The sequence below is a fragment of the Euleptes europaea genome, chromosome 7, assembly GCF_029931775.1.
Source record: "Euleptes europaea isolate rEulEur1 chromosome 7, rEulEur1.hap1, whole genome shotgun sequence".
NCBI lineage: Eukaryota > Metazoa > Chordata > Lepidosauria > Squamata > Sphaerodactylidae > Euleptes > Euleptes europaea.
The window spans coordinates 77,922,085-77,945,396 of record NC_079318.1 but is presented as its reverse complement, the minus strand read 5'-3'; the positions used below and the strand labels follow the sequence as shown (position 1 = coordinate 77,945,396).

The following is a 23,312-nucleotide window of genomic DNA, read 5'->3' as shown; positions in this document are numbered from 1 at the left end:
TGCAATTGCCTGTAAGGTCCCAAGTTCAGCCATCAGGAGCTCCCCTTGAAGGATCTCAGGTAGCAGGGCTGGGAAAGGCCCCTTTACTGCCTGAGACACTGAAGGAGAGCTGCTGGCACTCAAAATACTCTGCACTTCAGCCGCACCACCAGTGGACGTAAGCCGTAACAGAAGCCACACTAAGGCCATTTATGCATGGTTGGTTCCTCAAGATCACCCCGCTGACTACTTCGGGGCTTTGCCTTGATTACGCATGCCTTTCCCGACCGTCAGAGGTCGCCTCGCTCTCCCCACACTGTTCTGCACATTTTGCCCCGGTTTTCTGGATGCTGGCTGAACACAAATCCAGAAAACGCAGGCAAAATTCACATAAACTTGAGGGGAGAGCAAGGTGATGTCTGACGGTTGGAAAATGAATGCGTAATCAAGGCAAAGCCCCAAAGTAGTTGGCAGGGAAAAGCCATACATAAATGGCCTAACAGTGCCTTACAGATCAAGATGCCTTGAGCACACAGGAAAGGTGTGTGTGTGTGTAAGCTAAATAAGAACTATGAAAGAAAAAGCTGATGTTTGTATGCATATGTGCACACCCCACCCACTTGCCAAGGGGACACCTTTCAAAGTAAACTTTCAAAGTTATAGCACCTGGAGGTGAGAAGGGAGGAGAAAGGGGACGTTGCAGATCTGGCCTCAGCCACTTCCACTGCCCACCCACTGCCAACCTCACCATCATTTGAACATGGCCTCGGTCAGACGGCACCAAGGCAACAGCAGAGCTCCCCTCTGCATCACGGTGCTGCCCTTACTCGGCTGCTTGAGGACACTTTAGCTTGTTTGTGTCTCTATATTCTCGTACGTGCTTGTGGCTGTCTGGGGCAGAACACTCATGACTAATACCATAATTACCCCATTAAAAATTTACAGCCCCTGCACATCCTCCCTTATTCAGTTTGCGCCATTTCATCTGGCCTTTATCCTTTTCTTTCTTTTTTCTTTTTCTTTTTTAAAAAGAGCAGCCTTTCCCCCCACCTTTGCTGCTATGGAAACCATGCCGTCACTGGAGCGGAAGGAATCTGGCAATACCCACGGAGGTGAAATGAAGTCAGCTTTTGCACAGCTTCGCTTGAGGAATGGCGAGGCCTGTTCCAAGACAGCTGGACCCGAGGGGTGCAGAGCGAGCTTTGCAATGGGTAGACCCAGGCTCTCTACAACCTGGGACCCACATACTCTCCCCTATATAACCCCCCCGGCACCTGCGTAGGTCTCCAGAACAGCTTCTCCTCTCAGAGCCTCTCACTCGACAGGTATAGACCTCTTTGATTAGACAGAGCACGTTTTCTGTCTGCTCTCGTTCTTCAGAAGGAGCTTCCTGTGGGTCTACAAGGGGCCCTTCTTTGCTTACTTCTAGGATGCAGTGTAAGACGGCCTTTTGGACTGCCCCTTTCTCTGCTGCCTTCCTGGGAGCCGCATGCAGATCCAAGGGGCCCTTCTTTCTCCAGCTCCAAACCAGCCAAGCTGCTTTTACTCACCGCAGAGTTGATAACTGCATCCAGCTCAAGCCAATGCTAACACAAATAGAGAGTGCAATCCTAAAGAGAGTTACTCCAGTCTAAGCCAAGTCATTTCAATGGGCTTAGACTGGAGGAACTCTCTTTAGGATTGCACTGTTAGTCTCTTCTAGTCTGTTGTGGTGGATTTGCATTTACCATTTCATGATCTGAATCCAGGGATCCCAGCTATCCAGTAACAGACAAATGGTTTGTTATCCTGCAATAAGAATTGTTCAGGCAACTCCTGAACTCACTTCAATTGCTGCAGTGAAGAAGCAGGAAAACGTGCAGGAAACATGCAATGTATATCACAAGGTATTTCCACTGCAGCAGGGGCTTCTTCCAGAAATGTCAGAAGATCCGAGCCAGGTGGAGTTGCTCCAGTCTCCTTAAGAGTGATGCTGGCATGGGAAATACCTATATCATGGACTCTTCTGCTGTGTAGTGTTAAGAACACAGGAAGAGCCTTGCTGGATCAGACCAGTAGTCCGTCTAGTCCAGCATCCTGTCTCACACAATGGCTGACCAGTTACTATAGAGGTCCATCAACAGGGCACAGAGGCCAAGGCCTTTCCCTGATGCTGCCTCCTGGCACTGGTATTCAGAGGTTTAATGCCTCTTAAAGTGGAGGTGTAACAGAAATGTTCTACCTGACTACGTGGTTCTGTATTGCAAAGGAAGGGAATCCTCACACTTTAAGCCACCCAGTTGTGACAAATGTCCCAACCTTGCTCCTGTAGTTTTATCCTGGGGTATCGATGCAGGACCATCAAATGGAGGCTATGATCTTAGCACCCAGAGACACCAGATACAAATATTACCAAAGGTTGGTGTACGGTTTACATGCCTGAGTGCCAAATGATCCTTCATTAGGCAGAATAATGATATTTTAAAGTCTGCATACTTTTAGAAAGGTCCCCTCCCCAAAATATTATTTTTACCCCCCGGCTGGATTTTGGCATTCAGATCTTTTAGAGGAGACACCCCCCATGCACACAGAGAGTTGTGCACAGACAAAGGCTATATATGCAATATATTAATTGAAGTTAGTTTCAATGAATAGAGGGGGAAAGAGTGTTTTGACAATCCCAGAGCAGGATTCTGACACACCTTGAAAGAAAGCCGCTTATTCACACCCACACATGCATCCTTTTCCAACAACCCCTCCCCATCAATGCTGGAGAACCACGTCCATTGGTAAGGAAGAAATGCATTATCTCCCATAAAAGCAGCAATTCAATTAATTGTTATCCCAGCTTTCCTCCAAGGAGCTCAGGGTAGCACATGCTGTTCTCTCCTCCACTTTATTCTCTACCTTGTGAGGTAGCTTAGGCTGAGACTATGACTGACCCAAGGTCACCCAGTGAGTTTCATGGTAGAGTGAGGATTTGAACCTGTATCACCCCAGATTCTAGCCCAAAGTTCTACACCACACTGGCTCTGTTTCCCACAAAGATGTGGGTAGCGTTGCAGATTTTGAAATGAAATACTAACAGTCATTGCACCAGCTCTCCCTACTGGTCCCAGCCCTACCTGGGGAAAAGATCAAGAAAAACAACAAGGACCCTCTTGGGGCTTCTTTGGCAAGAAGCAGAAACACAATGGAGAGAAGTCTGCTCCTACAGCTTTCCTGCCTCTTTCCTACCAGCAGGCCAGCATGAGGCACAGTTCTCACTGCTTCCCTCTAATGGCAATTCATTGCAATTTTAAGCCTTCAAATGGTAGAACCAACAGATGCACTGTTTGGACACCTCTAAGCCAGCTTGGCGTAGTGGTTAACGTGTTGGACTAGGATCTGGGAAGCCCAGGTTCGAATCCTCGCTCTGCTGTGGAAATTTGCTGGATGACCTTGGGCCAGTTACACATTCTCAGCCTTGACCCTGGCAAGTATTTGGATGGGAGGCCTCCAGGGAATACCAGGATCATGACGCAGAGGCAGGCAGTGGAGAACAAGCAAGTTCTAATGTTGCTAGCAGGAGAAGATGACCTTCACTCACGCATGCTAGCCTGTGGCCAGGTGCAGCTATGCTATTAACTATCTGCATAGCAAAATCTTGCACACACACAAACCAACACATACTGATACTGTGCTTGCCTCAGATCCTATGTAAGCCCAAGCTATGTCCAAGTGCAGAACAGTGGGAAAAGATATCTGGGAGTAACTCTGCATTGGGGCATGACTCCAGAGCCATAGAACAGAGCCAGTTACCCAAAAACACACAGGGTAAATCCAAAACCACTGAAGATAAAAACCTGGACAACCAAGCCAAGACCAGGACTCTAAGTAGCCCATTGCAGCTGTACTAGTCAGCCGACCTCAAGCCCAAGGAAGTCAGATTAGGCAAGACAAAGAAGCAGACAGGTAAAATCCTGGCAGGTAGAGAACTGGAGGGTGTGGGAGAGAATGACACATCCTGGTAACCCAACCATTACATGAAAGATGGAGACTTGGACACAAAACCTCCCTGCCTAGTCCAAGCTGTAGAGCCAGAAACTAACCAAGATTAGACATGGTGTCAGCACTAAAGACCCAACTCTGTGTGTGTTCTGTGCCATCAACTTACTTCCAACTTATAGCAACTCTATGAATTAATGATCTCCAAATTTTCCTTAACAGCCTTGCTCTGATCTTGCAAAATGAGAGCTTTCTTTATTGAGTCCATCCATCTCATGTTGGGTCTTCCTGTTTTCTTACTACCTACAACTTTTTCTACCGTAATTCTCTTTTTTCCGCTAAGTCTTGAAAGACAAAATGACATCTTATGTTACAACGGCATGTATTTATGTCTTCATTCAATTTATATATCTTGCCTTTCTTCTATCATGGACCCAGAAGGGTTCCCATTCAGGTGCTGACTAGACTCTGGACTGGCTTAGTTTCAGTAAGTCTGCTGTTACGATGAGCCTTCCAACCACACATAGTTTGGCTGTTTCCCCATTCGGAGCAGCCGTGTGCTCCCCCCACTTATACGCCCCCCTCTTCCCAACTATATTAAGTGGTGCAAAGAACCAGATGTAATTCCACTGTCGAGTACCAAAAAAAGTAATGCTTCAGGAGGGATAAAGAACCACAGGTAGACTTGGCTAAAACAGCGGTTCCCGATAGGGTACCACTAACAGGGTGTGAAGCCTGGGGGAAAGATGGACATCAGTGTGTTAGCAGCGTGGTGGGGGCAATGCGGGGGAGAAACAGCGTAGGTAGCTAAACTTGGGTTGTTTTACTTCAGATCAATGGGGTTTGATTTTACAGAAAACGTGCCCGTTTAAAAAAAAAACACGTTCTGTAGAGTCAAGGCCAAAGTGTGACTTCAGCTCCTGACTGGACGCCAAATAAATTCTATCCCTCCACCGTCACTTGGAAGTTGCAAAAGAAATTCCATTACTGCAGAGCGCTTCTCATAACACCAGAGGAAAAGCTGGAGAGCACTCGTGGTCTTAACAGGTAAAGAAGGATGCTAAGGGTTCATGCATTCCTGTACTTTCCATTCCATTTGCCACTCGAGATGCAGGACTGGTCTCCAATGCATTCCGGCTCCTGAGAATCTAAATGGCACCACTTTGCTCAGGACAGTTCTCCTGCTCTTGTTCATTTCAATGGGGCTTACGCAGGAGAACTTCCTGGTTGAGCATGCCCACACCTGTCACATAACTCTGCTTGCTCTTAATGGGTGTATGCTTCATTTTGTTTCCCAGTAAGGTGGATCTCTAGAGGGAGGGCATTTTCAAGTCTGAAATGTCTATCTTTATTTATTTTGGACAGAGGTCCCAGTGGGGTGTATCCAACCATCCAAGCACTCAGTGGAACAGGCCTTTCCTGTTTCCTCCCTCCAGATTCAACCCACAGAGTCCCCCCTCCTATTTTGTTCCGGGGGGGGGGTCAGGAGACTCTCAGGAATAGCTCAGAAGGCAAAGTAGGTGTCTGCTCTGGGGATTGGTGGAAATCGCTGCCTGCTCTTCCCCAAACAGAACTGAAGTTCAGTTGGAGGAGCTGCATGGTTGGATACACCCCAATGTTAACTAAAAGCAATTTTAAAAAACCAGAGAGACAAACTTTCTTCGTCCTACAGCACAGATGATAAAACCAGCCCTAAACCCCGACTCAACAAACCAGTCAGAGCACCTATTCCTTTGTTTTAAAAGACCATCTAGCCGATTCAGCCTTGCAAAGCCTCTGGAATATGAACGAGGCGGGGAGCCTCTCTGACAGGTTCAAGAAGGCAATTCCATGAGGCAGGAGAGAGCGCTACGGGAAATGCTCGAGAACTGGTTGCAGCTCTTTTAACTGCCTGCGTGGGGCCACCATCCGACAGGCCTTGGTCCACAGAGCGCAGCTGCCGCAAAGGAACACACTGGGAGAGACGGGGTCCAGAGAACTTCCCCACTGATTTCAGGGCCCCTTCTGTTCTGAATAATACAGCCCCAGGATGCAGAGTGGCAAGCTGCAGTCAAAACCTCTGCTCACGACCTGAGTTCGATCCTGACAGGTTTCAGGTAGCCGGCTCAAGGCTGACTCAGCCTTCCATCCTTCCGAGGTCGGTAAAATTAGTACCCAGCTTGCTGAGGGTAAAGGGTAGATGACTGGGGAAGGCAATGGTAACCCACCCCGTAAACACAGTCTGCCTAGCAAACGTCGGGATGTGACGTCACCCCATGGGTCAGTAACTACCCAGTACTTGCACCTTTACCTTTCTGTTCTGAATGATGCTTTACCATTAGTTCATTGCAGTGGTCTAGAATTTTGGACCCTACGGTGGTTCAGAAACCCCCTCCCACTTCCAGCCTGCCTCTTACTTAAGAGGGAGCTCCAAAGCAGGTGGAAGAGGCTGCGTTCAAAAAGACTGTCAATTAAACCTTTGGTAGGTCTGGCATAAAGGATATTTCCCCCCTTTTGTGATTGTGATGAGTTACGAGTCACTGCAGCATGTAAAACGTGCCCTCAAAGCAAGGCTTTTGCCGGCAGCAGTAGCATAGCTCCGGCAGGGCCTCTTGCCCTTGGTCGAAGGGTGGCGGGTGGAGGCCAGATTAACAGCAATAGACAGCGTCACTTAACACTCCCACCCTGTAAAAATATGATGAAGTATGCAGAAATTCACTACAGGAGCCTTCAGAAAAGGTTGTGTATAAGCATTAGGGCAACTCCTGGGTTTTTCATGACTTTTCTTCTATCTTTCCCAAACACCCTAACTGTTAAGTTTGGGGGGAAATCCCAGCAAAGCCTGGCAGGCTCCCTCGTGAGCGTGAAAGTTTGGATTTTCCAAGTCCTGCCCAAACAGCAGCCATTTTCTCTACTCCTGTCCTAATGGCAGCTACCCTCCCTACAACGGGGGTGAATATTGAATATTGTTGTATCACTATAATGTCATAACCATCTGTGTATCAGGTTCTCTTGATCCCTAGCTTCCATTTTTTAAAAAAAAAGTAAATCTCTATCCCCTTTTGTTGTGGAGCTATGCCTTTCCCCTTGTAACTCCACAACAAAAGGGGCTAGACACTTACTTAACAAAAGAAAATTAAGAATTCAGAAAAATCTGATACAAAGATTAGTTATAACAATACTCAATTGCTGATTAAGAAAACACCCACCCTGAAAAAGCCCCAGTGGCGCAGGGGTCAGGGAAAGGCCACAACCAGAGGACTGGGAGCAGGGAAACCTGAGGGGAAACCTGCCACTCTGCTGCAAGGTATTGGCAGCCGCAGCAGCAACAGGGAAACCACACAAGCCTGCTCCCCTTGGGAAACACTTGTACCTGGCCCTCTGGTGCTTTATGCCTTTATTATGTTTTATTTTATAAGCTGCTTTATTTTGTAAGCCGCTTCAGGCAGGTTCCCGGGAGAGGCAGCATAGACATTTTCAGACTACATCAGTTCTGGGTTCGTCCACTGAGCCAGGTCCCCTTCCCAAATGAATTGCACCAGCTCACAGGCAAACAACGTTCAGAAGACAAACAGAAAAAAAAAGTTAAGAAAAGAAAAAGTGGTATGGGAAAAAGATCCATCTGGATGTAACTGTAAATTCTATAGAAATATACGATGACCTTCCCCACCCCACCCTTGACAGCATACCTGGGAAAAAACCTAGTATTGCATTTGAAAAAATACAATCTTGAATCTTGATGTGCAGATATTGCATTTGAATAAAAGCAATGTCTGCTCTTAAGATTCAATTTTTTTAAAGCATGTTATAGTATTATGAGAAAGAGAACAAAACAGTTCAAGTTTAAATTTGGCAATCAAGAACAAATGAAGAAGAGGATAGGACTTGCAATAATGGGTTTAAATTATGGGTGGAAAGGTACCGGCTGGGTATTAGGAATTTTTTTAAATAGTAAGAGTTGTTCGACAGTGGAACCAGCTCCCTAGGGAGGTGGTGAGCTCCTCCTCACTGGCAGCCTTTAAGCAGCAGCTGGACAAACACTTGTCAGGGGTGCTCTAGGCTGATCCTGCATTAAGCAGGGAGTTGGACTAGATGGCCTGTATGGCCCTTTCCAGCTCAATGATTCTATGGATTTATAACTGCAGAATTAAAAGGCACTGAGAGGGATAAAAGCAGAGAGACTTGGAACCATGTCAGGAGGGGAGCAAGCAGAAGCCGGCAAAGAAAACCTTCAAAGGAACACTAGATACTGATCTTGACAAAAAGCTGTGCAAAGAGAGATCCAGGGCATCTCGGAGAAAACATCAGTGCAGAAGGAAAAGCGTCGGACAGAAGGGGCTGGAGAGCCTCAGGCCAGAAGTCAAACCCCTCCACAACCAACTCCTTCCAAAATAAAAACTGAAGCTTTGAAACACTTTAAATTATATTTTAAAGAAAGAGTTCGTGTGTTGTCGACTCCCAACGGCACTAGGGGCCATGGTGGCCTCTTGTTTGCACGTAGGCACGGCAAGATTAGAATGAGCCCCTCGCCCCATTCTGAAAGTTAAATGCTGAAACAGACATCAATGTTGTGTTTACAGAGGGCAGGGGAAGGCAAGCGTTTAATGGAAAGAATTTTTAAAAAACTTATAAAAATGCTCAAACGTTATCAGTGTCTCACAGCACACTACAAGAGGCAAGATTCCTACAGAGACAAACCACACAAGATTTCTACACTGCTTTACAAGAGTTATAAAAATGTTTTTATATAATATAAACACACACTCCTTCTATACCAAGGGAAATGTTTCCACGGCATTTTTGCCCCTGTGAAAGGGTCAGAGGAAGATACATCTGCTGAATCTCTCTGCAAGTACATTCACCAGGTCAAGAACCAGTCCGGTGCTGGTTGAGGCTACTGGGCAGGGACTACTTCTTAGCTGGCCATAGACCAGTTCAGTGCCAGGACATTCCCAGACAGCGTCCCCTTGCTTTCGTGTGGGGAATCAGATCCAGGCAAGTGGGCTCGAAGCAAGGCTTGGCAATCATCACTTTCGGCAGTTGGACCAGGCAGGGGGACAAACCAGGGATGAAATGACAGGAGTGCGTGGGGCTGTGGATGCTGGACGCACGGGGAGTGGGCACTCCCCCCTTTCAAAAGCCAAGGTGGGATGAGGGGTGGAATGACAGGGGCAAAAGGCTCAGGCGGAATGAAACGGATTACGGTTTGTAGCCCGCTGTGGGACTTATTCCAGAGATACAAATTATTAAACAACAATGTTATTTCTCTGCCACCACTGCATCTGCTCAATGTCATTCAGTAGAGCTTCTTTTTTTGGGGGGGGGGGAGAAGTTTAGGGGTCTGCTTCCACTCTAGTCAGTGGAAACTGTGCACATGGTGGTGGTGGGGGTGAGATCTTGACAGCTCACTGTGCCCAATTCCCTAAACACTTAGCAAATAAAATCACTTGCCTTTGCTCTGACTCAAGACAAAGACGTTAGATACAAAGTATGAAGCTCATCCAATTCTGATGGATACTTTTCAGTTGGACTTTGACAAGAAGGTCTCTGAGGAGAGTGAGGCTGACAACCGGCATGATGAACGCCTGCCCTTCCTGGCGGCAGAGGGTGCCAGAGAGGAGGCTGGCGACATTATTTTATTTATACCCCAGCTCTCTCTCCCAACGAGGACCAAAGCGGCTGACATATTCTCCCACATTTTATCCACCCAGCAATCCTGTGAGGTAGGTGAGGTGGAAAGGGTGTATCTGGCCCAAAGTCACCCAGCAAGCTGCTCTGGTGTATGCTTTACTGAGGGACAGCGTGCCTTTGTGCCCCTTGTGCCCAGGGTGTGATCACTTCTCAGAAATCATCCCTTGATGCATTCAATCTTACCACCAATAGGCTGGGTTCCAATAGTCTGTTCTTGGGCAAGTCAAGGAAGCTATAAATGCTTCTTTTACAAAGTGGAAGTTCTACCCCAATGAACTGAACAGAAGGGATCACAGGCTCTGGCAAAAGAAATGTAAGTCAATACTGAGGCATGCAAAAAGAGAATTTACGAAGCAGGCCGCTAAAAGCATCAAGACAAAGAACAAAAATTTATTGAAATATATCTGGAGCAGGAAACCAGCCAGAGAAGCAGTGGGGCCTTTGGATGACCATGTAATAAAGGGATTGCCCCCCCTCTTTAAACACCGCTGAGATCAATGGATCACCCCCATATTGACGAGAATTCCTGCCACCATAACAAGAGACAAAAGAGTCCCCTTTTTGCTGATGTATAGAGACCCAAATATAACATTGATCGTGGCCAAATATTTTTCCATCATATTTTCCTCTAAGAAATAACTGCTCAGGACCTATGGGTCATAGGAGCAAAGAAGGAAAGAAAGTAAAGGGATTGCTAAAGGAAGATGGGGAGATGGCTGAGAAGCTCAATGGATTTTTTTGCTTCTGTGTTCACTGTGGAAAGTGTGGTGCATGTACCCGTGCCACCGCCATTCCTTTCAGGAAGGGAGTCTGAAGAACTGAGTCAAATTGAGGTAGCAAGAGATGGAAGTTCTAGACCTACTGGGGAAATTAAAAATTGATAAGTCTCCAGTTCCGGATGTCATTCTCCCGAGAGCTCTTGGGGAACTCAAACGTGAGCCTGTTGATCTACTAACCCATATATGTAATTTATCACTAAATTCAGCCTCTGTGCTCTTCTCATCTCCAGGGTCTTTTGGGTGAAACGGATTATCTAGATTCTTTTCAGTCTGACGTCTGGCCTGGTTTCAGCACTGAAACACAATACTGACCACCTTAGCTGGAACACAGACAGGGAATGTGCGCCCTGGCCAACTATCTTGGAGCTCTCCGCAGTTTTTGATCCTGCCAATATGAATATATTTTCAGATGGCCTAGTTGGTGTGGGATTGGGAGGTACCACTCTGCGGTGGTTCAGATTGTAACCGCAGAGGAAAGTCCATAGGGCTTTTAACTTGTTATTTTAACCAGTCTGGAGTATGTGGGAGGGGATTAGTGAAAAGCAGGGCATACATCAGTATCCTTAAAAAGTCAGCTGCTACATGAACAGAGAAAACAAAAAAAGACCTGGGTTCTCCACCATGCTGGTTCTGACACCACTGCAGTATGGAAGAGCAGCAGGCTAATTATCCCATGGCTGAAATGGTTATGAAAATAAAACCAGGCCATATTGTAATCCTACATGCTCCCTAGCCATGATTCATGGAAGCCTTGAGATGCAGAAGCCAACTGAGCTGGACAAGGAAGTGGGGGCCACTGGGAACCGAAATGCATTAGAGGGCCATGCTGGCTCCCTCCCCAGGCACTCCAAGTAATTTCGGAACAAAAAACACATCTTGGAAGTCAAGCTGAAAATAATACTGGCTTGGTGCGATATTTCATTCTCACAGTGCTTCGCCGAGAAGCCGGACAGAGAAGAAGCTCTGTTGAAATTAATGGGAGCTGTGCAAGAAAGAGGAAAGAAAGATCCTAGCAGAGGATGTTCAGTCCGAATTCTAGTCCAGAAAGCAGAACACCTAGCCACAGGTGTGTTTTTTTCCAGACGTATTTTTCCCAGACTCACTGTAGGCCTGCTCTAGAGAACGACAGCTTTTCAACTAGAAGGGTTCCTGAAGATCAGTCACTCATTTACGGCAGTGAGAAACATATGCTTTGCTATTTTGCCAGTCATGTGACTGTACTTTTGAAACCCAATAAAGGGATGCTGCATGTGTACCGGAAAGGATGCTGCATACTGGAAACTGCTTAGAATTAGATTGATGGTCCCCTTAAAGGTAAGGTAATGGTCCCCTGTGCAAGCACCGGGTCATTCCTGACCCATGGGGTGATGTCACATCCCAACGTTTCCTAGGCAGACTTTGTTTACAGGGTGGTTTGCCAGTGCCTTCCCCAGTCATCTTCCCTTTACCCCCAGCAAGCTGGGTACTCATTTTACCGACCTCGGAAGGATGGAAGGCTGAGTCAACCTTGAGCCGGCTACCTGAAACCAACTTCCGTCGGGATTGAACTCAGGTCGCGAGCAGAGCTTGGACTGCACCTCTAGAAAGGGTTCAATCTAAATTTATAAGAACAGCCCTCCAAATCCCTAGTTCTGTGTCAAATGCTAACATCCGCCTGGAGACGGGGATGGTGAGGGTGGAGGCCAGAGTGAGCCTGGCATCTATCTCAATGTGGCTTAAAATGATCACCAACCCAATGGGATTTTCCGCCCTGATTGTAAAGGATAATTTCAAATCTTCAGGCAGTCTTTAGGAAGCTGGTTAGAATAGGCCTGGACCCACAGATCGTGTCTCAGATGGGATACGAACAGGCTAAAAGTCTAATTAAACAGAGGATGTGGGACATAGAAAGACAGGAGGATGTGGGGAGGTGTCCTGCCTTCATATCAACAGAGAATAATAGGTACAAAGTAGCCCCAGCATCCTATCTGTTTCAGTTAGAAGGAGGAAGCCATAGGAGAGCATTTACTTTAGCACGTGTCCAGGCTCTCCCTTCGGCTATGTTGGAGGGCCGTTTTAAGAAGATACCAATATCAGAGAGACTCTGCCCCTGTGGGTCAAGGGAGCTGGAATCAGTGGGACATGTTTTATTTGGTTGTCCCTGGTATAATGAGGCTCGTGTCCAGCTCATTTTCCAGCTCATTTTCTAACAAAAGGTGTCACAGGGGTACCGCAAGCAGATTTATTGCAGATGTTGTTATTGGGGGAAAACAAGCAGGTTACATCCTCCACTGCCAGGTTCTGCGCAGTAACGATTAAAATTCGCCAATCTAAGAGTATTCCTAAGGAGTGAAGGAATAACCTCAAAAGAGCGTCCATCGGTTATGTAATTATGTATTCAGACTATTTAGGACTGAGTTCCCAGAAAGAAGGATTATGTTGTAACAGTATATAGTATGTATATGAGTATATTTGCCCATTGAACTAACTATATGTATTTTTATGGCAAGGCCGTAATAAAGTGTTTGTTTGTTTGAGCTTGGACTGCAGTACTGCAGCTTACCAGTCTGCGCCATGGGGCTCCTTATTTGCTTTCTAGCCCGCCCTAAATCCCCAGCCAAAGCTGGGCTCAGGACAAGTTACAACAATTCATTACAATAAAACAGTTAAAATCCAATATCTCTCAACCGAGTTATTCAAACCATAAAAATAATTTAGTCTAAACCAGATAAAATATTAAACTACAATACAAAATGCAAAGACGGCGCTCAATCTGCAGCGAAGTTGCTGTAGAATACAACAACTTAAAAACCCACACCATCAAACCAGCGGGGTGGGGGAGACTGGGGGAAGCAGGGAGGCCAGCACTGATGACAACCTGCGGCTGCCCCCAATCATAGGCCTGGTGGAATAACTCTGTTTTAGGAGGGAATTCCCAAAGAGAATTAGCCCCCTGGCTCGTCAGCTCCCAGGCAGAGGATTCATCCCGGGCTTCAACCTATCACTGGGCTGACAGAAGAGAGGTTCAGCAGGACGAGTGGCTACTGGGCCTCGTCAGATAGCTCTTCGTGGTTTGCTTGAGGAGCAAGCGGTGACCATCTCCTATTCAATGGGACAGTAGCTCAGCTTTAAGTCTGGGGACTTACAGTTCACATTACCCTCTGGAGCTGCTTCTGCCCTCTTGCAGAGACGAAATTGGCCACTGATTCTCCCCCACCCTCTTCCTCCTCTTAGTGATTCTGGATCTGGCACTCGCTTCCTGGCAGCAAACACAGGATGTCCAATGTTGCCTTTACTAGGTAACACTAACGTAGGAGTGATGCATTGGCAGAGGAGATTAGGCAGACAGGAGGAGGGTGTCAAAATCCTTCCCCTTATTATCTGCTTCCTTGCCTGCAACTCCTCCCAGCCACCTAAAGGCTAAACTGTGAAAAGGCACAATATACGTATTTAACAACTAACAAAACATTTCCACAGCTGGGAAAGAAGCTCAGCCAGGGTTGAAGGGCAGCTAGGAAAGGGTTAAGCATATTTATGCACTCACCTAAATGCCCACCCACACATGTGCAGCATACTGCAGTAAAAGACGGTCAGGGGAACGAGCATTTGCACAAGTGCCATTCTGATCTTATCTTGAGCTTCAGGTACAGCCACAGATATTTGGCATGGCCAAATCCAAGTGGCACAACCAATCCACACTACTTTGGGGTAGCTTTTTCAATTAAGAAACAACCATGGGGCGTGACCTTCAGGGAGAGATACCTTCTGTTGAGATACCAGAGCCCTTGGGTCAGATCTGTCTGTCTGTCTGTCCATCCATCCATGCCATTTTATGCCACCCTTCCTCCAAGACAATCAGGGAAGCACACATGATGCTTCCCCCTCTCGTTTTATCCTCACAAGGCTGAGAGGACATGTGGAGGAGTGGGGAATCGAACCTGGTTCTCCAGATCAGAGTCCACCGCTCCAAACCACTGCTCTTAACCACTATACCACGCTGGCTCTCAGTGGCTTTGACGGCTGAGTTGTGGTAGCCAGGTCCCTCTTCACCAGTTAGTACCTGGAGGTTTGGTAAACAAAGGTTAGCGTGCTGTAGTACCTGGAGGTTGGCAACCCTTGGCTGAGTGGGGCTTAGGGTTGCCATCCTCCAGGTAATAGCAGAAAATCTCCTGCTATTACAACTGATCTCCAGCCAATAGAGATCAGTTCACCTGGATAAAATGGCCGCTTTGGCAATTGGACTCTATGTTATTGAAGTCCCTCCCCTCCCCAAACCCCGTCCTCCTCAGGTTCCGCCCCCAAAACCTCCTGCCGATGGCGAAGAGGGACCTGGCAACCCTAGAGGGGCTTCCGGATCCTAATCCCACAGTCTAACCACTATGCGAGGCTGCCCCTCATGCTGCCCAGAGACTTTCTGCCCTTCCTCACCTCATGCTAGGGCTGTATGTGCTAAACAACTGCTTCCTCTCCCAGGACAAGGCTCCGGCCCGGCCGTGCCACTTCCTCAGCCTCACACGTCGATGCATTTCTGTTTTGCTTTTGTCCTTTGCAATCTCCTGCAATTTTCCAATAAAAGACCAGCTGCTCTTATTAGCCAGATCGGCTCCAGCCGGTGAAGCCGCTCTTGCCTGCGCCTTAACATGCAAAGACTCCCAATGGACCAGGAAATCATCCCAACAGCCTGTGAACAGATGAATTTTGGAAGTGAATCCCTACAGCACAGAGTGATGGGAAGGGCAGGGGTAAAGCCCGGGCTAACTGGGTGGGTGCCCTGACCTGGATAGCCCAGGCTAGCCTGATCTTGTCAGATCTCAGAAGCTAAGCAGGGTCAGCCCTGGTTAGTATTTGGATGGGAGACCACCAAGGAATACCAGGGTTGCTGTGCAGAGGAAGGCACTGGCAGACCACCTCTGTTAGTCTCTTGTCTTGAAAACCCCAAAAGGGGTCGCCATAAGTCAGCTGCGACTTGAAGGCACTTCACACACACACAACTGGGTGGGCACCTTTTATCCTGGGGTAGAAAACTGGGCCCCCTGCGCACACTGTTTTTGCCTTCAAAAGCGGCCCTTACACTTCTCCTGCCCCCTTCCCTTGTTCAGTACAGTAAAGCATCCAAGAACAATCCCCATAAAGGGGCCCATAAAAAGCTTATTACTCCAGCAGCCTAATAACCTTTTCCAAAGCATTAATAAAAAACCCCCGCTAAAATCTAAAGCAGGGCTGTTATCATGGCAACGCAATGAAAGAGGCACTTCATCCATACATTGCTGTCTCCTGAGCGCATGGACGGCGGCCAGGTAGCAGATGGCTGGTGTGGACAATTCCCTGCTTTCTGCCGCTGCATGTTTAAACAAAACAAACGCCATCGTCATCTCGGCTGCTGGCTTCAGCCGTTCTGAAGACACAGCAGGGAAAGGTGCTTTTTGTGCAGCCAGGAGAGAGGGGGCCGCGCGGCATGTGCTCCTGGCGCCCTGACAGCAATGTACAGTAGAGGGAGAGAGACGTGCACGGTCCATTTCGTGCGGTCTATTTTTGGGCCTCTACTGGCACTGGCGTCTCCCCCACCCACCCCCAAAAAAGCACAGCTGCCTAATCAGACGCTGGAGCAAAAAGAGCAGGCGGGATCGGCGGGATTACGAGGCAGAAGATTGCCTGTCGTGTCGGGAGGTTCATATTTAATTGTGCTGAATTGCATAATTGAATTAAGCGCACCAAAACACGCCGGGGGGGCCTCGCTGCAGCTGTGGCACGGGGAGCCTTGCACATGGGGGGGGGCTCCTAACGCAGCCTCCCTGGCAGCCGAACGCAGGAACCAGAAACAGTTAAAATGGCGGAGCTCGTCGTCAAAGGCTGAGTGGCGGGGCTTGCATGCACACGCCTGAGAGGATCCCAAGATAAATTTAAAACAGCCAATTTAGCAGGGTTTTTTTTAAACACACACACAAAAAGGCTTGCAGACCCCCTCCTCAGCCCCCTCCTTTCCCCCCGCCAAGGCTGCACGCAAAGTTTCAGGCCAGAGTAAATGACTGAGGCAGCATTCTAGCCCAACTCCTCCCTTTGAAAGAAGGGAGTCTGCAGCAAAAACCAACACAAACTCTACCATAATGATTAACTTCTACGAAGCAGAAATTGCTGACGGGGCTGTGAATAGGCAGGGGGCTCCACAAAGTGGGGGCTAGCTCTCCTGAGGGTGGGTAACAGAGCCCCCCCCCTTCCAAAAGAGCAAAGCTACTCTCGTAAACAGCGAATTCTGCAGAACCCTTGGCGTGTTCGTCTCGGGAAGAGACCAAAAGACTGTCTAAATTGAGATCTATGGCGAAAAGCAAGGCCATGGACACCCAGCCCCCTCCCCAAAGATATGAAATCTAAATAACAGGGAGTGCCACAGTCGGAGAAGTGGCGTAAGTGCAGGAAGGGGTCTGCCAGATAGATTTGTTGGCACTTCTCAAGCACGGGGGCAAGCCTCATGAATTGGGGGGGGGGGGAAGAGAACTACTTGAGGTTAAAAAAAAGGGAGAAACAATCTTCTTGACTGCAAGTATGGAAATCAGAACCTGTGCTCAACCACACCTTTATCCCCCCCTCCAAGAGAAATTTAACTGCGGTACCAAGTCTACACAGCCATACATCCAGACTCTGGGTGTGGTGGTCCTTGATGTCCCAGGGAAAGGAGAAGAGGTGGTAAAAAGGAAACATTTTCTTGAGGTTGTGGATTAAACTGGAGGGCTTCTTCCCAAACAGCCTGGCCTGTGGTGAGGCTCGCTCTGTGTTGTGGAGCAGCTACGACATCAGATCAGGTTCAGGCTGCCTTCACGCATCAGACGTGTCAATGTGAAGCAGTTCACTGTGGCCCACTTAGCTGCCTCAAGCTGTTCCAGGACAGCAGTTATACCTTTAATAACAAAGCACTTTTTCCTGACCCCTGGGCATCCCCTGTGATGTCATTTCTCCTTGACAGCTGAGTATTGTTCTTCAGACATGTCTGCAAGACAGCCTCCTGGTCCGGTTTGCCAGGACATCATTCATGGTGAATGAGGTTCCTTCGGAGGAGGCTTGTTTCTTTTGCTACAAGACTACCCCATGTGGGAAATCAACCACGCAAGTTGGCTAAGCTTCTGCAGCTACGCATGTAAGATCAAGGAATGCCTTCTGGCAGGCTGGAGAACCATGTATGCAGGGAGCATGCCCAGAAAGAGAATGCAGACGCTACACAACAACTATGGCGCTCGCGCTCTCCCCTATCTGCCACGCAGCTTGTGCATGTGTTGTCTATCACTGCATATCTTGATGTGCCGTTAGAGGTCCGGCACCTTGGGCTCAAACTTGGAGCCACAACTACACCTCCTCACATGCGGTACCATCAGGTCAGATTGAGGAGAGAAGTTCAAGCACTTCAGGAAAGCTCATGGACACATCAGGGCAGGGCAGAGCCTCCCTAGCCAGGAACGCAAGGGTCCATGGGGAACACTCCCCCTTTCGCTTCAAACCGTCAGTTGCCATCAGTTACCAGGGGAAGCCCATCCACTCCTCAGCACTCCCCAGACTCCCCCCTCTTCGGCAGGGAGAGGCAGCACTGTCTGCCAGTTTGTACAACAGGTGTAGGGCAGTGGCACAAGCTGGCAAAAGCCGACCTTCCCTCCAGCTTCTGCTTTGTCAAGTTGGTTGGCTACAGGTTCTGATCCCAAAGGAGGGGGTTGTTTTTCCTGCCACAACTTAGCTGGATAATAGACAGCTGTGCTGGCCACAGCAGCACCAGCCCCCTTGGTTTCAATTTTTGTATTTTTCTGGGATCAAGGATGCAATAAAACCTTGGTTTTACCACATCCAGCTTCCCCACAACTGCGGTTACGCACAGCCTTGTCTTCCCTGTGGTATGGAGAAACTGAGACCAACAGGCTGTTCTCCTCACCAGCTTTGTCACCATTGGCTGGACCCCACCCTCTTCCCTCTGCAGAGAGTTCCCAAGCCCCTAACAAATCCATTTCTCAGAAGGGGAGGATTTCACTACGGCAAGCTAAAAGCCACCTCGGCTACTTTTCAACCTGGACTTTGCTTTGATCAAAGCTTTTTGAACAAGAAATAGCCTTATCAGAAAGCAGTAACACTAACCATCCGTTCGTCTTGCTCTCCTGAAAGGAGAAGCAGCTATCAATCATCTGCTGATGGATCAGGAACACGATGCTGCCGGAGCTGTGACAGAGAATGAGTCCAGTTCCCAGGTCCCTTCCAGATGAGGGGTACCTGAACCTTTCTCTTCGGCAAACTCTGGTTGTGCAAATGGTCCAACTGCAGATTTAGGACTTGTGGTGTCCTGACTCAAGCTACTTTTCAAAGTTCTTTCAAGGCTGGGAAATCTATGTATCTAGCCATTTCCACCTTATTCCAAGTAGCTCAGGGTGGCACACACAATTCTCCCTCGCTGATTTTATCCTCACAACCATCCTGTAAGGTAGGCTGTTCTCATCCTCGGTCTAACTGGCCCAGATTCTGGTGTGTGTGTGGGGGAAAGCATTATGTCTACTGCGGCCGCAATAAAGAATCTCATGCCGCAATAAACTGGATAGCCTCTAAGATGCAGCAACACCTTTGCTATTTTAAAACAGCCTAAAGTGAACTTCATGACCCAAGCTGAATCCAGGGGTCCTCAGTCCTAGTCTGACACTCTAATCACGACCCCAACATTGGATATCAGCCATACTCATGACAAGCATGGGGAGACTCATTAAACTGTTCAACAAAGCCAAAGTCTTTGGGGGGAAAACTGGCTGGGCAAGCCGCACTCCCAAATGCACATTGGAGAAAACACTGATTGTTGGAGGAGCCTTTCTCCCCCAATCAGACCTGGGATTCTCCTCCAGTCTTGCAGAGATTGCTCAAATGGGACCATCCCATCTGAAGGGAGACAGTCCTCTTCTCTGTGATTTTTAAACAGACCATGTCAAGACACTTCTGTTGCGTCCCAAATGGTAAGTAACACTGTTTACAGGACCCAGCTGCTGTTGACAAATGTGTCCAAGCACCCCTGGCCAGATTCACTCCACCCAGGGGACATTTGCGACAACATATATATGTGCTTGTTTCCCTGGGTGCTCAAAACCTCAATTTGGAGTCCTATTTTAGCATTCCACTTTAAAAGCCTCTAAATGAGGGCGGAACACGGTACCCAACACACACACTAGTATGAACCTCTTTGCAAAAACATTGTTCGAATGTGGTCCAAAAGTTTGCTTTTTTCGTCCTTTTTTCCTGCACGCACACGAGTTTGCCCTACCAGAAGGGCAAGAAAGATTGAATGGTCTAGTCATGTGGCACTGAGGGAGCTTTGGGGGACAAATACAGCGTTCGTCTCTAATGCTGACCTTCTGGGGTCTTACTTTGCACACCAATACCGACACCTCCAATTTGTTCAGGTGTTGACAATCCCCCCGAAAAAACAAAACACAAGGGTGTTAGAAAACTGCGTGCATACGAATCCCGGTACAGAGTTTGCTTCAATGGGGCCAATGAATTTTCTCATTTGAGGCTTCCTGAGCAAGCTTTCTATTGTTGATGCAGCTACTGAAATAAGAGCATACGTTTGCTATACCTGAGAATCTCTCTCTCTCTCCTTTTCCCAAAAGCAGTTTTTGGGCTAGGCGTCAGCGCACGGCATTACAGATGTGCAAAGCCCCCACAGTGAAGCCAGAATCTGAAGCTTTCTCACTGGCCCTGAAGGCCTGCATTAAATTGATAGCGAAGACGGCTGCTTCTTCAGGAAAGAAAAAGGGCTCCCTCTGGAGTGGATTCAGAGCTACTGCTGGATGGGAACAGAAGCGGGAGGACTGAAGGGCATCTCTTGAGGCGGGCAACTTCCTCCACACTCTCACATCGGCGGTACAAAGCACAGAAAGCCAGTATTCTGGGCAAGACTTTGTGAAGGCAGCAGCATACGGGACCTTCTGAGCCTCCAGCGGCCCATTCTTTTTTCATGCGTCGCCTCATGCAGGGCCAAACAGGCAAATGCAAGGATTCCCCCCCAAGAGGAAAGCAGACCCTCACAACATGTCAAGCAACACAATGCAAAGAAAGGGATTCGAATGACGTGAGGATCTGCGTTTCCAGAACTTGCTCACCGTGCACATTTAGTGAAAGACAAACTGGACTCGATCGTTAGTCACACATTCAAGGAAATCAAATTAATTTTGGAGAGCAATTAATGCGCCAAGGTCGAAGGGCACATTGCACAAGGAACAAAAGGGGCCTGGTTTGGCACGTTAAGGGTGGTGAACAGACCCTCGCCAGAGATTCTGCGCCAGCCTCGGCTTCTGTGCCTACAAACCCATAACGGGGAAACTGTGTGTAGCATTTTCATGCAGAACCAAAGCAAAAAAATTAGGGGACTTCGACTTACTGCCTGCTTTTGCTCCTCCTCCTAAAAACGTTGACAGTGAGAAAATGTGAGAAAGAGAGAAACAAGAGAAACCAGACAGTTAAATTGCTACATTGAAAGAAAACACAAACAAATACCCATGGGAACACTGATGTTTGATGACACAGAAGGACACAGGAATCAAAGAGTTGGAGGGGGTCATACAGGCCATCTAGTTCAACCCCCTGCTCAATGTAGGATCAGCCTACAGCATCCCGGACAAGTGGTCGTCAAGCCACTGCTTGAACTGGAGTACAGAATGATATACAATGAGCTGCCTTGATATGTAGAGTCAGACCATTACTGGCCATCTAGCACAGCACAGATACCCCGCATGTCTTCGCAGCCAGAAATCTCACTCCCAGTCTTGATACCACAAGGCCTTCTGACTTGAAATGTTGTAGACTGAGCCTTGATTTGAGAACAACACAGACAGAGGCTTGACTAGGACAGCCCCTGATCTCATGATAGGAGCATTTTATAAAACTGGACCTGCATTCTCATCTAGGGTAGTTTGATTAATTTGATTGGTGGCTGGGAGAAATGCAAAGACTATCCCTAGTGACAAAATTGCAGCCTAACCTATCTAGCAGAGAGGTCATGGCAAGGAGAGTACATTGTCACCCACATGAAGCCCTTAAAAAAAGATGAACAGCATGGTAGCATTTCCACACTTGGCCTTGGAAGGCAGGGAGAAAGCCAGAATAAGGTGGACAGCCCTGAAGAAGGTGCAGCTGTCCCTTCTGTGTTTAAAGACACCACAGAGACAGAGAATCTACTAGGGAGGACCTTTAGAAGTTCTCTGGGCAAGCCAAGGACAGAGGAAAGCTGGGGTCCGCTCCCATTCAGTTAGGCAATTTTCGCACCTGACCAGCCAATGACGACATTTAGCACAGCAACATCGTTCAGGTCTGTGCCATTCCAAAATTATTCATCCCACAGAATTGCCTTACTCAGAACATTGTCCAAGGGCAACGGATGATTGACTGGCAAAGCCCTCGCTGTGCATGCAGGATGTCCTGGGTTCAGGCACGGACATCTGCAGTTAAACAGATATTGGGTAGTTGGGCTAGAAAGGACCTCTTTCTGCGTGAGATCTGGACAGCAGCTCCTAGTCAAAAAAGGCAGCGCCGAACTCAGAGTGATCAATGATCTGACTCAGTGAAAGGCAGCTCCAGAAATGGATACACAATGAACAGCCTCTCAAAGGTCTCACAACACAATCCACTAGCACGGCTGGGGCTACAGGTGTTGGAGGTGCAAGGTGGGGACATGTCTCACCTTGAGCAGTTTCATGAGCCCTTCTAATTGCACCATCAGCTCCCTTCGGCTTTCCTGCAGGGCAGACATTCGCTGCTCCAGCTCATCCTTCCTTTGCCTGTTAAAAAGAAAGGAGGAATGACTAATTTTTCCATGAATGCAAAGGCCAAGTGGCTGGTCCCATATGCAGCAGTCCACTTCCCACCCCCAATTCCCCTGCCCAACACACCATGGCCTACTTTAAGGGTTATTGTAAAGCTGAAGCCAAGGCTTTCACCACCTTTGGGAAATGGGAGGTCTGCAGGACTCTGTAAAAGGCACTTTTCTATCTGCTCATTGCTCTCAGCTATCACCATTACAATTTTTTGTAATTTTTTTCAAGCAACAACTTTTGGGTTTTTTCTTCTTCTTACCGCAACAGCCGGAGTTCTGCCAGCAACGTTGGATTCTGCTGGGCTTTCTCTGGTGTGGGCTGGGAGGCCTGCTCATGTTCCAGTCGGAGGCGCTGGATTTCTTGCAGTATTTCTCTGAGCAAATAAGAGGAAACAAAGAAGCGTCATCCCTTCTAGCTTTTCAAACCTTTAGGCCTCTCAACAGACCATGATCTGTTCAGAACGCAACTGTTGGTTCAAAAACCCCGAATGCAGCACAGAACCAGACTACTGGAGGGGGGTCCCCTGTTCAGATCTTAAGAGCCCAGCACCCTGCACGGAAGACGGGTTCCTCCTTGGCAGCCTTTAGAAACCACCTGCGAGGGGACAGAAGACCCAACTCATGCAAGAACCCCAGACTTCGATTCCCTAAAAGCATCAAGGAGTGTGCTGGTTTTGGGGGAGATGACTATGGAGCACCTTGGAGGATCAAATCCACGCAGTGTAGGCCATAGCTTTGAGGCTCTGGTGTGTGCACAGAGGAAACCACTGGGCTCACAGCCTTTTGGGAAATCTTTAAGGTACTCCTGGACTCAAATCTCACTATGTCTATTTAAATTCCATTTTACTAAGCATAGTTCTCAAAATAGCTATTTAAAGCAAAACCTGCAACAGATAATTTTCTAATTATTTTATTACAATTATATCCCACCTTTCTTCCATCACGGAACTCAAGGTGGTGCAAACAGGGTTTCTCAGAAGGTCTCCTGTTCAGCCCCTGGCCTCCTTAGCTCCAGCAGTTGGCTGGGTCATGTGCCTTCCCATCTGCGATACTGGGAACTGGCGCTCCATCACCTGAGTACCATTATGCCCAATTAAACAGCCAGGCTCTTTAACTGT

The 23,312-nt window shown here is 48.0% G+C and overlaps 1 protein-coding gene across 8 annotated transcripts in view; it reads right to left on the bottom strand.

Annotated features, from left to right (window-relative positions):
* Nucleotides 1–23,312, bottom strand: part of DTNB (dystrobrevin beta) — a 157,707-nt gene that overhangs the window by 22,159 nt on the left and 112,236 nt on the right. For 5 of the 8 annotated variants that reach the window (XM_056853920.1, XM_056853924.1, XM_056853921.1 and 2 more), the window contains 3 exons: nt 22,455–22,568; nt 22,063–22,159; nt 20,764–20,784 (listed from right to left, as the gene is read on the bottom strand). In XM_056853920.1, coding sequence (XP_056709898.1) covers nt 20,764–20,784; nt 22,063–22,159; nt 22,455–22,568 — 232 coding nt within the window. The remainder of the gene's footprint in view (nt 1–20,763; nt 20,785–22,062; nt 22,160–22,454; nt 22,569–23,312) is intronic. The other 3 variants (XM_056853922.1, XM_056853923.1, XM_056853927.1) reach the window with 1 other exon arrangement.